This window comes from Anthonomus grandis, chromosome 12 (genome assembly GCF_022605725.1).
Source record: "Anthonomus grandis grandis chromosome 12, icAntGran1.3, whole genome shotgun sequence".
Classification (NCBI taxonomy): Eukaryota; Metazoa; Arthropoda; class Insecta; order Coleoptera; family Curculionidae; genus Anthonomus; species Anthonomus grandis.
The window spans coordinates 10,792,810-10,810,881 of record NC_065557.1 but is presented as its reverse complement, the minus strand read 5'-3'; the positions used below and the strand labels follow the sequence as shown (position 1 = coordinate 10,810,881).

The 18,072-nt window shown below is 32.0% G+C and overlaps 1 protein-coding gene across 2 annotated transcripts in view; it reads left to right on the top strand.

Annotated features, from left to right (window-relative positions):
* Nucleotides 1-18,072, top strand: part of LOC126743268 (paired amphipathic helix protein Sin3b) — a 76,687-nt gene that overhangs the window by 32,346 nt on the left and 26,269 nt on the right. For both annotated transcript variants that reach the window (XM_050450272.1, XM_050450273.1), the window contains exons 6-8: nucleotides 5,647-5,819; nucleotides 10,128-10,306; nucleotides 15,239-15,615. In XM_050450272.1, coding sequence (XP_050306229.1) covers nucleotides 5,647-5,819; nucleotides 10,128-10,306; nucleotides 15,239-15,615 — 729 coding nt within the window. The remainder of the gene's footprint in view (nucleotides 1-5,646; nucleotides 5,820-10,127; nucleotides 10,307-15,238; nucleotides 15,616-18,072) is intronic.

The following is an 18,072-nucleotide window of genomic DNA, read 5'->3' as shown; positions in this document are numbered from 1 at the left end:
TTTTCAAATTACCTAGGAATACCGATCATTTATTTTTTCATTACAAACATGATAACCTTTCCGTTCAGAAACTAACGAGCAAATTTTCAGGACACAAAATAATTAATAACAAGAAGTAATCTATTAATTTTTATTGAACAATTATACACTTATAACCTTTCAATTAGGTAATATCTTTCTTGTAACACTTATGAGATGCATTTAAATAAATAATACCATAATATTTACTTGCAATAATTTTAAAAAACATTATTAGCTTCTTCAATTCGCTAATGCCTCAATATATCCGCCGTCTCTTTCAATACAGGTAATTCTAACACAAGTTTTTCAATACTTTTCTAATCATAACATATAAATAAATCTCTTAAAAAATATAACATATAAATGGTCATTGAAGATGAACCTATTGCCTCATAAGAAAAAATCGAGTAGCGTCAAATCTGGAAAGCGAGTTGGCCAAAAAAAATTGCCGAAAACCAATGTATATATCAATTAAACAATTTTCAAGGTATTGCCTTACATCTAACCTACTGTGGCATGAAGCACCATTCTATTGGATAGATAATTGTTGACGTTGAAGCAGGGAAGTGTTGTCAAAAATTTTTTCTAATTCATTATCTAAACCGAGTAAATAACGGTTTGCATTCTAAGATTCATGGAAAAAAAGGGCCAATTATTTTATTTCGGTAAATGCCACACCACACATTTCTTTTGAATGCATACTGTACGCGAGTTTTGATGTTAAAATTAGTATCACTCCACCAATGGCAATTTTGTGAAGAAATTGTTCCATTTGATGAAAATGTTGCTTTATCCGAAAAAAGAATGTTGTGCCATAAATGGGCTATCTTCTAACATTCCTGGGATATCACAAGGATTATCATTGGATATGCATCGATTTTTTAAGATGTTCGATTGTTGAGAGTATAATTTAAAATTCCGTTGTTGGCTTGTAAATTTATTAAAATTATTATAAAGTTTCTTGGTAAATTTATTACGTACATCTCCAAAAGTCTTGAATTCGGTTAATATTTTCCTCACTATGCCATAATGAAGATTTTCTCATTAGTGTCATTTAGTAAAAATTTCTGCAGCTTTTCAATACGTTTTATAATTGTCACCCACAATTAACCCATATAACCTTGAAACTTTTTTAAATACATAATTTTGTTGGCAAATTATTTTTAAGTACTTGAAACCAAATGCAATACAACGATTTTTAATTATTTTTTTTTGTTTGGGGATAAGGGTTATATAGGGCGTCCTTTTGATTGAAAGGACGGTAGATTCATATACTATTTTTTTAATTAAACATGGTTCAAAAAATATAAACTGTATTTTCAAGGAAAGAGCATATTTTGATCAAGTTAATAATTTACAAATAGAACTAAGCTGTATGAAACCTAATAAAACAGTCTTTTGAATGGAGACCAACATTTTCTACAAGCAAAATTTGCTTTTTTATGGCACATAAAACAACGTCGTTCGTTTTGGATATATAAAACCAAATGAATTCATGCAAATTTCTGGGAGGTTTTGAGGATCCTGTTTTAGCACTTCGTCTGTGTTTCCAGCACTTCTGACTACCGACTAAGCAACAAAACACCGATGAAGCAATAAATCTTACTCTGCACTGTGTCACTTACATAGTTATGCTGAGTAGCATATGTATTCATTCATACAGATCGAAAAATAATTGGAACGTACTTGCAGACGAAAGATTGTTACGAATAACCTCAACTGGTTGCCATTCTGGAAGAGTGGATCCTTCTAAATCACCATCCTGGTAGTCAAACATTTTTATTAGTTTTGGTTTTCTCTCGACAAGGGCCAAAAAGGTTTTTCGTCAACACTATCCGAATCTTCTGTTGATGGCTCTGGTTTTACTGTTTCATATATTTCTGCTTCCTCCCACAGCTGAGACTAGGCCAGGTTATTTATATCCACTTCGTTTTAATCCCCTGAATCTTCGTCAGTGTCACTATCTTCGTTGACATTTTCAGGCGGGAAATTGCTGTGCTTTTTGGAACATCAGCGGCTTTCTCTTGCTCAATGAGTTCAAGTAATTAAGAGGCTTTTTGCAATAACTAAAAACAAAACAAATTAATAAAAAGTAGTATATACATCTACCGTTCTTTTAAAAGGATGGCGTACTTTTAACAACATATATTATCTGGCGAAACAAAGGTTTATATTAAATAAATAATTTATAAAAAGTAAGAAAATATATTTGGTGTAACGAATAAATTTACCTCCAATTATCCATTGCAAGTTGGTATGAATTAACACCAAAAGGAGTAAAAAGTCACTTCCAAGCTAAAAGAATTGCAAATGCCGCCTCGCTGGCTGTTTCTGAACAGTGCAAGTAGTCAGGTTAAAAGAACGGTAGGTTTAAATGGGTTAACACAATTGCAATTTGATCTTCATTGCTACATTGCTTCATTTCTACTAATTTAAAAAAAATACTTTTTGTCAAATACTAAATACAACTATTGATATTTTGAACCTTAGTGTGAAACATTTATTTCTATCAACAAATCATTTATTTTTCAGTGCATCCTAGATTTCCCGTAATCACAATTTGTATTTTGATTGTAATTAGGGAAAAAATTTAAGGAGCAGGAATTAATTGCATATTTGAATGTAGTTTATAGTTTTGAACAACTTCTTTTTCCTAGCAAAACATTCAAAGAAAGATACTGCAGCCCCTACATTTAAGCAACTATTCCTAGACAATATAACTAAATTCAAACATCATCATATTATATACACAGATGGGTCTAAAACGGAAAACAGGGTAGGATCATCTTATTACAATACTTATTTTGAAAAAAATTTCTCACTGACTAAACCAACAGAGATTCTTACAGCAGAACTATTCGCAATACATAAAGCAATTGAACTTCTTTAAAAAAAATTTGCTTTAAAAAACCCAAATTGGTTAATAGCCTGATTGCATGGGTGCATTACAATGTATTGAATCATATACCCAAAACACCCACTTGCTCTTGAAATTAAGCACCAATTAAAAAACGCACATTCACATAAATATACGAGGCATGTCCAGAAAGTAAGTGTACTGAGCCTGTCACGGCGGTAGGGAATTGTTTTTCCACATGTTGGCTGCACTGCCGCATAGCGTGATTTCTCCCCTCCACAACAAGACCGCTTCGAGGTCAGTACGTTGAGAACTATAGACGCAGCAACACGTTTAGTGAGAAATGTCAATCCAATCTCCCGCCAAGTGTGAAATACGCGGCGTTATCCGTTATCTCGTTTGGAAGGGATTAACTCCGGTTGAGGTTTGTAATGAGGTACAAACTGCATATGGTGATAAAGCTATGAATCGTACAAGTGTGTTCAAGTGGTGTCGCGAGTTTAAAAATGGTCGTACATCTGTGCATGATGATCAGAGGAGCAGAAGGCCTTCAATTGTGACTGAAGAAATTTTGGAAAAAATCGAAAATGCGATCCGTGACGATCGCAGATTGACCGTGGATGAATTTTCTGCAATGTTTCCACAAATCTCGAGATCTCTGGTACACGAAATCATCACAGAAACCCTCGGATATCGGAAACTGTCGGCGAGGTGAGTCCCAAAACAGCTGACAGACCAACACAAATTGAATAGAGTTGAGGCCGGGCGAAGAATTTTTGAGACGCTACACACTGCATGGCGAGGAATTTCTCCGCTCCATCGTTACTGGAGATGAAACTTGGGTTGCCCACTACACACCAGAAACCAAAAGGCAGTCTTAACAATGGCGTCACACCTCTTCACCCTCTGCCAAAAAGTTCAAAACGACAATTTCATCCAAGAAAATCATGGCATCCGTGTTTTGGGACTGTCAAGGCATAATTCTTATTGAATATTTGCCTCAAGGGGAGACCATCAACGCTGCAAGATACTGTCAGACCCTAAGAAAATTACGGAGGGCAATTCAGAACAAGAGGGTTCTGAATTGCCCTCAGGAATTGCCTGAGAGGGGACAAAGGGAGTCTGCCTGCTGCACGACAATGCCAGACCACACACAGCTAACGCCACGAAAAACCTGCTCGCCTCGTTTAAATGGGATGTCCTGGACCATCCTGCGCATTCCCCTGACCTAGCACCGTCAGATTACTACCTCTTTACGTCCCTGAAGCTGCACATGGGTGGAAAAAAGTTTTCAACCGACCAGGAGGTGAAGGAGGAGGTGGAGAAGTGGACGAAGGGATTGGCGAGAAACTACTTCGAGGAGGGCATCAAAAAACTGATACCCCGGTACACCACCTGCATTGAGAGGAATGGTGACTATGTCGAAAAATAGTTTAGATATGTACTAATGTAAACAGATATTTTTTTTGTTCAAATAAAAAAATTTATAACCTATAAAAATTTAGTACACTTATTTTCTGGACATGCCTCGTAATATCATGTTCATCTGGGTCCCCTGTCACATTGGAATAAAGGGAAATGAAAAAGCCGACTTACTCGCTAAAGAACAACTTAATGCAATTCCCATACATAAACATCTTTATGCAAAAGATATAAATAACTTCTCCCTTAATATTATTAAAAATCTAATACAACTCGATTGGGACCTTCAAGGCGAGAACAATAAACTATATAGAATTAAAGGCAAATTTTTCTTGGGAAATAAAATATCAAACCTCACAAGAAAAGACAGAGTAGTAATAACTAGACTTAGAATAGGCCACACAAAAATTACCCACGAATATCTAATACAAAAAGGTAACCAGCCAATATGTGAAACATGCAATCTACCTCTGTCAGTCCAGCATATACTAATTGAATGTATTAAGTATAAAGACTCTAGGCTAAAATATAACTTAACTAACAATATCAAAACTCTACTCAGCCCTAAATACAATGAATTAATTATCTCATTTCTAAAAGAGACAAAAATATACTCAAAGATTTGAAAACAAATTAAAGAAGACATTTTTTATTATTCAGATCATTGATATATACGAGCATTGTATATAGATATTTTAGATTTATTTATTTATTTATTTGTTTTGTTGTATTTATTTATCTGTCTGTCCAATCTATTTACATACACATACTCTTATATTGTACATAGACATTTTATAGATGTATTAACTTGCTTATTTATATAACTATTAAAAATTCTGATAGACGCCAAAAGGTCTAAGTTACCGGTGCGTCTATAATAAATATCTCTCTCTCTCTCTCTTTTTTTTTTAAATTTTTCGTTATTGTCAAAAATAAAGGCATTTTACTCTTGAGCAAAATATACCTTTTTTGGTAAACCTCGTATACGACAATAATAAAATTTGATATTTGATTATTGCATATAAGGTTTTGGAACATGCAGAACTTTTTACAATGAATAACTTTTTTTCCAAAAACTAATAATAAAAGTTTCCTATATGTTGCCAACTTAAGTTGATAAACTGTATGTTGAAAATAATTGGTGTTTTTTACGAAAACAACCCATGTGAAAAGTTAAGTTTTATTATTTTTAATTCGAGGGATGGTGCTACTACTAGTAGCGCAATTCCACCAAAACAGCCTCCTTCAGCATGGTAAGAAATCAGTCTTAAGCTCCCAAAGGAACTTGAAAAAATGGATTATACAGTATATTATCGATTGAAATTTACGGCATTTTTTTCCGGTAGGGACAAGGGCATCTTGGACGACGCGGCGAACCTCCTGATTCACCACGTAAAACGCCAGACGGGAATCCAAAAGGGGGAAAAGCGGAAAATAAAACAGCTGCTCCGGCAATTTTTGCCGGACTTGTTTTTTCACACGCGGCAGCCGCTTAGCGACGACGAACGGGAGGATGAAGGTGAGTGTTTGGCTTCCTTCGTTGCGTCGTGCTTTTGTATGCGTTCGTTCTCTTATTTATCCGTGCTCATTTGAACGTGAATCTTATCAATACAAGGTTGGTTGGAGGTCGTAAAAGAGAGAAAAGAGAAAGTTGTTAGCTGAGCAGCATGAAGCAAGAGTCTTTTAACTTTCTAATCGACCAAAATAAAACTCGCGGTTTTAAAATTTACCTCGGTTGTCTTAACAAAGATTTTTAGAAATTTGATATAAACACTACAAAAAATTAATATGTAAATTTCAGTAACTTTACGTTGGTCATAAAGGGACTTGTGCGTAAACTACCGTAACATTACTGCGTATTTATGTTGACAGTGTTAAGGAATTTGTACTGCAAATGTTTCAGTTAGTGGTTGTTCTGTAAAATTTTATGTATTAAATACCTTAAATTGATTTCCATACTTTTTGATTTTTTTCATATAACTCATTCACATTAGAGAGATTTTTTTGATGGATTCTCCTAATTTCATCAAATTCACGATTAGATTAGGATCACAGACATAGGATCTGGGTTTTGGGCTGGAAAAGACATAATGTCAACTTTTTCAACTAATTCTAACCAACTTTTAAAAAGTTTTGATGTGTGCTTTGGGTCATTGTCATGCTCAAAAACCCATCTTAAGCACATGTTGTCTTCTGACCAAGGTAGCATCTCGTTTTCTAATAGGTTTTGGTGTACCTTCGATTTTGACCAATGGACCCATACCAAATGCAAAGAAACCTCTTTGGCAAATCGCAGTCTGGTCTCTCTGTTTTTCTCAATCTCTTATTATTTCTATCCATCACACTATCAGTTTTTCTTTTTCTGCCTGTTTTTAAAGCTCCTTCCAAGATATCCTTTCTATTAAAATTAGAAATGGTTCTGGTACTACTCATTTACTTAAATTTAGGTCTTAAATTATTTTACAATGCTTTTCATATTTTTTAGTTTCTCCAAAAAAAACATTTTTTATTTGCACTGACAAATGTATACCCCTCAGCATCTTGAATCTTTATTTATTTTTTTTACATTCAATAGAGATAAACTCAAGTACAAACAAAACTGAACAGGAAATAAATATAAAATTTAGTTGCTTTACATATGAACTGCTTAAAAACGAAAAAAATATTGGAAAAAGCATGTGGTTTCACCAGAATAACAAAAGGATTCCGATGACGGTATCTGTTTAATACCAAATGATACTTATGTCTAAATTCGTAAATATTATGGTATTAAGCAAGTTTATTTAATATTTTTTTTAAAGTTGCTCTATATATGGACAAGAGTGTACTTCCTTATTTTTATATTTAACATATTGGTTTTTGAATATTATGTAGGCTATATTCTGTATAAAAACGCACATTTTACCAAAAACAGATTTATTTTACAACTTTAGCATTCTTATAGGTTATTTATTTACCTAAATTATCTTCCTTCACAAACGGCTGCGTTTCAATATTCCCTTTCTTAATATTGTGACACAGAGACAAATGAACCCCTTAATTAAACACGACAAGATCACATTCTTAATCATTAAAAATAATTTTTATAAAAATTATAATTGGTATTCAAAATATATATGAACGCGAATTAAAAAAAAAATTCCAATTCTAATAATTTAAATTTCCCCTGAATTATAGTCTTGGATGTTGGTCAGTTTAACCAAATATTCTTTTCTGAAATAGAAATCTATTGGAAAAAATATTTAATGTTTTTAAATATTCGAATCAAGCCATTAGCATATAACACACATTTACTAACTGCTATTCACTGAAAAAACTATCTAAGTTTATTTAGCAATGAAAAATTAGTTTTTTTGTTGCTGCTACATTTTTGAATTAGACGAATATTAGTCCTATGTTCTGTTTCTGCAATTTCATCATGGAAATGATCCTCGAAACTTGATGTACTGGGCCGCGCTGAATGTTTTACTGATGAATGTGCTGTTTTGTAAAATTTTCTGGACGTCGATTCATTACATGTGACGCGTGTTACCTTTATTGCAAAACAAATCTAATAACAAGACTGTGAAAATAAGACTAGATACTTGTTTCAACATATGTACTTATTGATTCGACTGACTGGTAAAATTTGTTTTCATTTTATTCAACGCAATCTGGACCAATTATTAGAAGATGTTCCTCTAAATGTGAGACAGAATATGTGGCCTCTACAAGATGGGGCTCCTCTACATTTTAGATAAGAAATTCATGAACATATCTAAATAATGAGTTTCCAAATAGATGGATAGGGCACAATGGACCCATCTCTTGGCCTCCTCGCTCTCCAGATTTAACACTTTCCGATTTTTTTCTGTGGGGGCTATTTGAAAGGGCTGGTGTATATTGATGGAGCAGTAAATACTCCAAAAGAACTTCAAGAGCGGATTGAAAATTCTTGTGATTTAATATGTAGAATGGGCCCTATTTTGAACAATTTTTGTAAAAACGGTAATTATTTAATTTACTACAGATTTTTTTTTAAATAATTTTTAATAATGTGAAGTAACTCTCTTATTATGCAACTTTTATAAAGGTGATTTTTGGTATAATAACCTCTTTTGACGAGTTTTACAAGGTGTTAAAATAAACAAATCAACTTTGAAAACACCCTGTATATTCCGATTTTCCCAATGAAATTTATCTAATGTATAACTGAAATTAATGTGATATAATATACTGATATAAATTGTGACATATTTTGTTATAAATTGTTAGCATCAAGGGAATCTGGTTGTATTTTAAAGACAACAGTCTCCAGGTGACCTCAAAGAAATAATCTAGAGGTCTTAGGTCTGGTGATCTTGGCGGCCATTCTATTAGAACTCTTCTTCCAATCCGCTGATCAGGCAATTAATCGTTTAAATATTGTCTCACAGGAAGAACATAGTGAGGTGGCGCCCTGTCTTGTTAAAAATATATTAGATCTTCATTTAACTGATTTTCTATTTGTTCAACAATAAGAATATGAATCGTGTCGAATATTTGTAAGTATGTTTCGCTATTAAGGTTACCATTGCTAAATAAAGGCCAATAAAGTATCACCCAATATTCCCGCCCATACATTTATTTTTTCTGGGTACTATGTGTGCCTTCCTGAAAAACATGCGGGTTTTTTACCATGGTCGTCTTCACGCAATTCCTGAAGTATTTACATTTTGTACGGATAAAAATGATTTCATTTAAGTATCTTACGAACTTGACAATCTTACGAAGATTCTCGAGAAATTCCTGTTATCTGTGAGCCTTGGCGTAAACATATTGTAGTGTAGGATTCCTAGCAAAATCTTATAATACGTCTTCTACTTGTGTCGCTTCATCAAGTACTCTTAAGTTGAACCCTCTTTTTGTTTGCCACCGATTCTGTTTCTTCAAATTGTAAAATCAGTTGCCTCCCGTATGAGTGACTATAAAAACTATAGCCAAACTGAACGACACCATATCTGATATCGGATTAATGAAAAAAAATAAAACGGTATACTTCGTTTGAAATTACGGTAAATTAACCGTTTCTAATATCTTTGCAATAAGATTCAACACGCTGAAATAGGTACTGTTTATTTAAGACAATTAAAACCTGACCCACTATACTTAAGTATTTGGAGCAAAAAATATTTTTTGTATCTAAAAGGGAATGCGATTTGAGCTTTCAATATCTTAGAATAACATTTAACAATAAAAGGTTTTCTTTATTTAATATGATGGTGCTATTTATAATTTAGGGGTTGGGATGTACCTAGCCCAGGAGGTTGCTCACCTTACAGCCTAAATATACTAGTTCTTCTTTCTTCTACCTATTTAACGGTTGTACCAAATTTAGTTTTTCTAAATTTTTTCCTTTCCAAGATATTCACATTGAAAGTTTTCAAATTGACACCCTATATCGGCATTATTGACCATGTAACCAATATATGTGGTTAAAATGTGTATATTTGCCATTGAATTATATTTCTAAAATGTGATGCGCAAACTTATTTATTTTATAAGCTCCAGAAATGGAGGCTAAATACATAAATAGCTATAAAATTATCTGATAATAATCACAGTAGTATATACCTAAAATTTGGAATAATTACCACCAGGCATTTCGAAAATATTAACAAAAAACCGTCTCAGTATTCAAAAACACCGTGATTGATTAAAATGTTGCACTTCATCATTTTATTCACATTGTAATTTTCTGATGTTAATTTGGGACACCTTGCATACCTACATGTGCCTCCTGTAAAATTTGCATATTGCCCATTCAAATTTACTTTAAAATATAATTTCCTTTCCTAAATTTCTCTAGATGAAAACGATGATAAGGTAAGCCCGAACAGTTCGCCGAACAGAGACGGTAAAGAATCGAAATCGAAGGAAGAAGCCGGACGTAGCTCGGCACGGTCCACGACCCCGGAGATGAAACGCGATCCGGAAATCAAAGAAGAAGATATCAAGATGCCTCCCTACGCTCAAACGAATAATCCGGTAAGCGTTTTAAATAAAATTAACATACTATCAATTCCTATTATGGAGCCAACTTCGGGTCGTTAAAACGTTCTAAGAGCTTTACATTTTCTCTGTCATGGTTTAAAGTACTTTATATATACTTGGATTATATTCTTTACATCTTGGCTAGGGTTGCATCTTGGCTTAACGATTTTTCTTCGTTTATAACTTTTGTTTAACGATATATGCTATCGATCGGTGTAGCAGGAAGCTTATGAAGTAATAACCATCAGTGCTGGCGATTATTACGTCATGATTTTTAAGCACACCTTGTACAGGCACGCCTTTCGAAGAGAGACGACATTGACCCTTTGAATATCATCAAATTTCCAGGAGCCTTCTGACGAATCGAGTGTGCGGATAAAAATTTCAACGTTTCCGTCTGTTTCGTTTTGCAAGAAAGGGATGCACATACAGTATTGTGCATAAATATAGCAACAAGGGATGTTTTCAAAAATATTATTTGCTCCTTTATTTATTCCATATTATTTCTTTACTTTTAAGTACACGCCTCTGTATTATTTATAAATATACCGAGATATCATAAGAATGCCAATGCAGAGTAAGGAACTTCATGTTTGTTTATTGAGACAATGTGCATAAATATAGCAACATTCTTGTTTCGCATTTATTTTATCAGTTAAATATCGATTTACCTGCTATAAAGTTGTTATTTTTGAATCTCAGAATTAACTTAAAATGGGTCTTAAAATTTTTTTTAGAATCAAAACTATTATTTGTTGCTATATTTTTTAATAATAAATTTGCATAAAACAATTTGGTGTTTTATTTATTATGATACAAAAAATATGATAATATGAAAATATAAACAGGCTCTAACTATTCTTGTAAATAATATATAAACCTTACTTATAAAATAGATACTAAAAGATATATAACAGGAAAGTTCAATGTTGCTATGTTTTTGCACAATACTGTATATGCGGTCGACTAAACTGAATATCACGAGATTTTCTTATCGATTTTTTTTTGGTTTAAACTGTGTTTCTGTGCATTTACCACACTGGCATGTCCTACTAAATAGTAAAGAAAAGAAAAAACCAAAGAAAAATATAAGTTATTAGTTAAACTTTAGTTTAAATGATTCTTCATTAGGTAATGAGTTCTATAATTTAGGGGCATTAAAAGTAAATGAACGAGGCATTGGCATTCATCCTACTAGAGTATCTTATTTATCTGAAATAAATATTAAAATGTGATATAAATTTAATAAGTCTAATAGAAATGACGTATTCAAAATAAATTTAAGTGAGAAGTTACCCATATTATGTATGTAACTCTCAGTTAAGTTCTCTAAAAAGTATGAGAAATGTGATCATCTTTTTTCAATTCAAATATTATCCGTGAGCAGGGATTAGGCTTTTTTTGTATTCGATTTTTAGGATGTGATGATTAATGCACATAATTTTTAATGATAAAAACAACTTTCAGACAAAAAAACGAAATCTCAATTCAATATCCAGAATAATACACAAATTTTTTGCACCTTAGTAAGAGCTATAGTATTTTAATATTTTTTAGGGCCAAATCAACTCTATATATTTTATTATAGGGTTAAGTTTTAAGTTATGTTCAAAAGAGAGTTTCTTAAATGTATATCCTGATTTAAATAAGAAAATGCATGCTGATAATCTTGAGGATAGAAAAGAAGGTCTCAGGACACTGAAATTAATTGGATTTTTTACTCTTAGTAATAGTAACTCAGTAGGAGTTACTGTTCGGTCCGTTTACTGTTTTATGCAAGAATATCAGTGTGATAAAATCATCTAAAAATGGATCACATTTTGGGATTAACTAACTCCACCAGTTCAAGAATTTGTGATAATGCTGTGAATTATTTTATTAATTTCAAGAGCTGGTCAAAAAAGAAAAAAAAATTAGCAAGAGTTTTGAATAGTTATTGATTAAAATTAAAAAGAATTTATCTTTTACTTTTGTTTCATTTTAAATATGACAGTCTAATTTGTGACACAATTTACTCAGGAGAATCAAACTAACATCTACAAAGTTGCCACATTGTAAATAGTACATAGATAATATTTTTTTTATAACTAATTTTAAACATGACGGTCTCAATATTTCTTTAAGTTCGTCATCATCTTTGTGAATTTTATTTTTTGGACCTGATTGGGGATGTTTTCTTATATATGTGATATTTTAACTATGAAATATGAACCATATTTTAGAGTAATTTCCTGACGATTTCATTTAAGATGTTATTCTTAGAGATATTAAACATCAGCCGTTTGCACTTGCACAGTGCAGTATTTGAATGTATTTTGCCGAAATTTTACTAATATCTTAATGCTTACATTATTAGGATTTAATAAATTCTGCGTGGAACACTTTTTCTTTCAATATTACAACAGCAAAAACAGTATTTTTTGTAGTGCGAGCCACGAACAACATATGGTACGATCAAAACTCTTTTTCTGCATATTTTTCAAACGTAAATAACTAAGCAATTAAAATAAACATTAAATTTGTTATTGGTTTCCGATTGACGTGAATATTAAATTATATGCACCTGGTGGCTTTATCAGAACTTTTTTATTCCTTCTTTTTTCCATTTACATTTATAATTGTGCCACCATTTGTTGGGATAGTCCCACGTATACTACAATAATATAAAATTTATTTACAATAATTTCAAATTGAATATTTTCGTAGTAACTGCTTATCACATCCCAATTCGAAAAAAAGCTTTAAATAAAAGCTGAAACATCGCCCTACTAATTACGAAAGTATTTGTTTTTTAATCAAGGCGGTTTTATTCACTCTTCTAACTCTCTGTAATTACAAGCCACTCGCAAACATTTTCCAAGCTCATTTTAATAATGATTTACTACTATCTTAATTATAAATATAACTTGGCAAGAGTTGGATTCTTTCCAGGGTAATTTATAAAGCAACAGTTCTGTTTATAAAGTAAAAGTTCGCTATTTTTAGCCGGATAAACAAAAAATAATTTTTTTGTTTGGGTAATGTTGGTTTACTTGGTAAAAGTAATTCATATAATTTGTAAAAGTAGGTTAACTTTAAGGCATTTTACGACTCTTTATCCTTATTTTATTTATGACCATTACCCAAATTTCAGGTTAAATTTTTGATTAAAAAAAATACAATTTTACCCCAGTGAGCATTTTATTCCTTAAAGAGAATTGTGGCACCTGTGGCGTTGCTGTTACGTCGCAATTCGCTTAATTTGTGTAAAAATTCACGTACCTTAATATATAACTTGACTCCAGCAAGGAATTTTTTACTATAAATCTATTGTAGGAATTGCGTAACATATTGTGACACTGTTACTTGATTATTTTTTTGTGTGACGCCAAGCAGGAAATTTTTTTAAACAATGCCCTACCTGTACCTGTGTGCAAGCTGAACGCAAATCAGGAATAGTGGAAAATAATGCGTGACTAATTAATTGTAGGAATAGTGCAAAAATGTGTGTACATTTAAACTGCTAGTAAATGTGTGACGCATTTAGGGAATTATGTAAATCAAAAATTTATTAAATATTTAAACCAGTTTTGTGTAAGACATAGTAGGAAGTTTAACGTTACATTGAACCAAAAAGTGTATAAAATTCACAAGAAACATAAGCCGTCTTTTTTCTATTGTTGACACCAATGTAAAAGACATTTTAACCAAGTATTTAATAAACTAGCCTATCAATTTATTGCACTAATTCACCTAGACATATTATTTCGTATTATTTACAAACAACGCAAATTTTTGCCGATAATATTAATATTATAACCTCAACCTCACTTTTTAAGAACCGAACAACTGTTCACACAATGCCGGCATTGTGACGCAGTGACACAAAGTAGGCATTACGGAAGTGCGTTCAGAAAATGTTTTCACTTCGCACACATAGTGGGAATTGTGTTGAAAATGTGTCTGCTTCTTTTATGAATGACAGCATGTAGGAAATGCGTGTAATATATTAGTTAACAATTTAACACAACTGCGGTATTTGTAACATACATCATCTAAGGTAAAAACAGGGAATCTGGTGTATAGGTGACATATTGAAAAACAATTATTTAGTATTAATTAAATTTATTTAAAAAAACTTGCTTTTGAACGAAGAAAATGATGATTTTCATTAATATTACGAAACGCAATTGTAAATAGATTTGTTTTAAAACGTTTATTACAAAATAAAAAAATAAAAATTTACATTAAATAATACGAACGAAAGTATTTTTTTAGCTAATAAAGATTTTTTTAAGGGCGCATTGCTAATAATCTTAGTGGGATAAAAAACTGCAGGATACAATTTTTTTCGCAATAAAATTTTGGACTTCTTAAGTTGAAAATATTAATTATTTATTTATGCTACCTGTTACATCATAAAATAATGTAATCATATACCAATATGTTATATATCATCCATTTTATTGTGTCTAAACTGTTCCATAGAAAAAGAGATCATGTACGCATATTCTATATATTAGACAAAGAAAAACAAGTTTCAATTTAGACACATTTATTGTCATGGCCGCTTTGAGGTGTTATCTGAGATGAAATAATTCCGGATTATCATTATTCACATAAGAGGTATTGTGTTAGTATTTGTGTAGGAATTGTGTATCTAAAAAGACACCAAAATGACGCAGCTAACACACATTATGCCTGAATTGTTTCACAAATGTGTGGTGTCATGGTGCTCCATTTCCGACACATAGCATATACATGTCAGTTGACGTTTCGAAACATTGTGTGTATTTTGACACCCGAAAATTACACGATAACGGAAGCGTTACTAAAATTCAACTCCAAAATGCTCACTGGGACGTTTTAAATTACCAAATCGAGAAAATACATACACATCAATCTTCTGAAACTTTATTTTAATTAATAATATTTTTTTTTATTCAGGAGGAGGCCTACACCCTCTTCATGGCCAACAATAACTGGTACATTTTCCTCCGCCTGCACGCCATTCTCTGCGAACGTTTGTTACGCATCTACGAGCGAGCGGTCCAAATAGCGAACGAAGAAAGACAAAACGGCGAGAACCGCAAAAACAGCACGGCGATCGCCCTTCGACTGAAACCCAAACCGCAAATCGAGTTCGAGGATTATTATCCGGCATTTTTGGACATGGTAAAAACCCTTCTTGACGGAAACATGGATGCCAACACGTACGAGGATACATTGCGAGAAATGTTCGGAATTCACGCTTATATCGCGTTTACGTTGGATAAAGTGGTTTCTTATGCCGTCAGGCAGTTACAGCATTGTGTAACTGAGAGGTAAGATTAATTATGTAGCCCTTGTTGATATATTATTATTATATTATTATTGATACAACAGTAAAAAAAATATATATTTTCAATTTATATATTTTTTAACATTTTGGGAGCATTTCAGAACCTTTTTTGAAAAGAAAAGATTCTGAAATCTTTTTCTGTAGTAGGTTTTTTTTAAGCCCAATCACCAAACTCAGAAACTACCACCTTTTTTTTGCTGGCGTCATTTAAAGCCGTAGATTAAAATAACTAGACCAGAAAAGAATGAATAAAGCCTTGAAGTTTAAAACTTGTTGAAACAATAATTTCCCAAAAAACGACACAATTATATTCTATTTTTAAAGGAAAAAATATCCCTGGCTTTTGGCGCAAATTTACCACTGTTACCACACGATATTTCATGTAAAGTGTACTTACATGAAATATCGTGTTTTTTCAATAAAAATTTAAGGTAAGATAGAAATGATATATAAAAAACAATGTCAAACTTTTATTATGTATTTATTCATTTACTTAATAAGGGAGATGCTTCTTAAAACTAAGTCTTCTCCACAATATAAAATACCGATCTGGTTTTTGAGTGTTGCATTTTGATAAGATAACAACTCATCATCACCAGACTCGTGGGTTTTTTCATCGAAATGCATCACTTTTAAAAACAAGATTGGCATTTTATATTGTGGAGAAAAGATTTTGTTTATCTGTTAAGTATCAACAGCAATTATGCCAATTACAGATACCAAACTTAAAACATAACAGTACATTAAAAACAATATAAAAATACAATAAGAATATACATTATTATATTCACTTTGTAAGTAATAATACACTAACAAGCTTCTAAGTCAGTATTACAAAAAGATCCCAAACATTACAGTTCTAAGGTAACATTGCAGATGTTATGATGATGATGTATATAAAGCCTATTAGTAATTTTACTTTTGAATTGATTTAGAGAAATTTGGCAAATATCAATGTCAGAGGCATATTTATTAAATAAGGAACACATTTTATATATAGGCCAATCCTTAAAACTATTAATGCGAGGAAAATCCGGAAACTGTTTCATGATTTAGTACTTCCTTCATTAAATGAAAAGTTAATTTCAGATAAGATCCTGGGACAATCCACCTCATTTCTAATAATTAAAAAATATAGATATACATATTGTTATCCTTCCGTTTTCAATATAGAAACAGTCAAACATATGAAGCAGTGTCTAATTATCAAAGCCTCTTTCTGGTTAGTAACCAAACAAACTTTTTAAAATATCAGTATTTATGAAACTTTCTTTGAATACATTCAATGCAAAGTATTACATTCCAGAGCCCATACAATAGAGCCATATTCTAGTTTTGACAAAACAAGACATTCAAACAACTTAACACATATATTTTGGATAAAATTATTCGGGGTTTTAATTTTTAATTACATACCCCAAGACCTTATACTCTTCTTTAACTTTGGTAAAATCAGCATCAAATATTACACCCAGCTCTTTCTGGCTAGAGGTAACACAGAGGTGAACCGTCAATCTTTTACAGACATCTATGAACATTTTTATGTAAATGTCGACGTTTCGACTTATATTAAGTCATCCTCAGGACACTAAGTCTAGGTTTCTTAAGTTATAATTAAAATAGGAGCGTAGAGTTATTTCTAACATGGGTTAAATTGTAGGTGTTACTGTGGGCAAAGTTGGTTGAAAAAAAAGGCAGTTGATTCTAGTTTGCCCATAGTAACACCTACAATTTAACCCATGTTAGAAATAACTCTACGCTCCTATTTTAATTATAACTTAAGAAACCTAGACTTAGTGTCCTGAGGATGACTTAATATAAGTCGAAACGTCGACATTTAGGTAAACAGGTTTCTGTTTTATTTCTGACCCCACCCAACAACCCTCCGCAATATTGAAGATATTGGGTCACAAACACGAAATTGAAAATTTTTATGTAATGTAAACCTCATAAAGTTTTATGGAATTATTTTCCGCACACCACTTAACAATATAATAAGAGCAGGTGCTACGTTCATTTATTGAAGTTTGTGTTTAATTTTTGTCAAAAGCTTTTTCGTCAGTGAATACAGCATCAACTTGGGACCCTTTGTTTAGTGAATTATGGATATATTGAAAGAAAAAGTTCTCTAGTATAAATTTTTGGGTGAGGAAACCATGTTGAACGAGTTGGCTTAGGCATTTTTGTTTTAAAAGGGTATTTTCTAACTCTGATTTCAGACATCAACAGTTATTATAAGAATTAACAAAGTAATTAAAGGACCCTGAATTATTCATAAAAAGTTAAAGAAAGCTAAAACTTATCTCCTTTGTTATCATAACTAGGGACTGCTCAGCACCCTCTCCTTTTTTTTGCTTTGAGAATGGCTGCTTGGCTATCTAGACAGCTCTGTTTTTGATATAGGGAGTTAGTAGGTATTTAAATCTACACCCAAATCTTT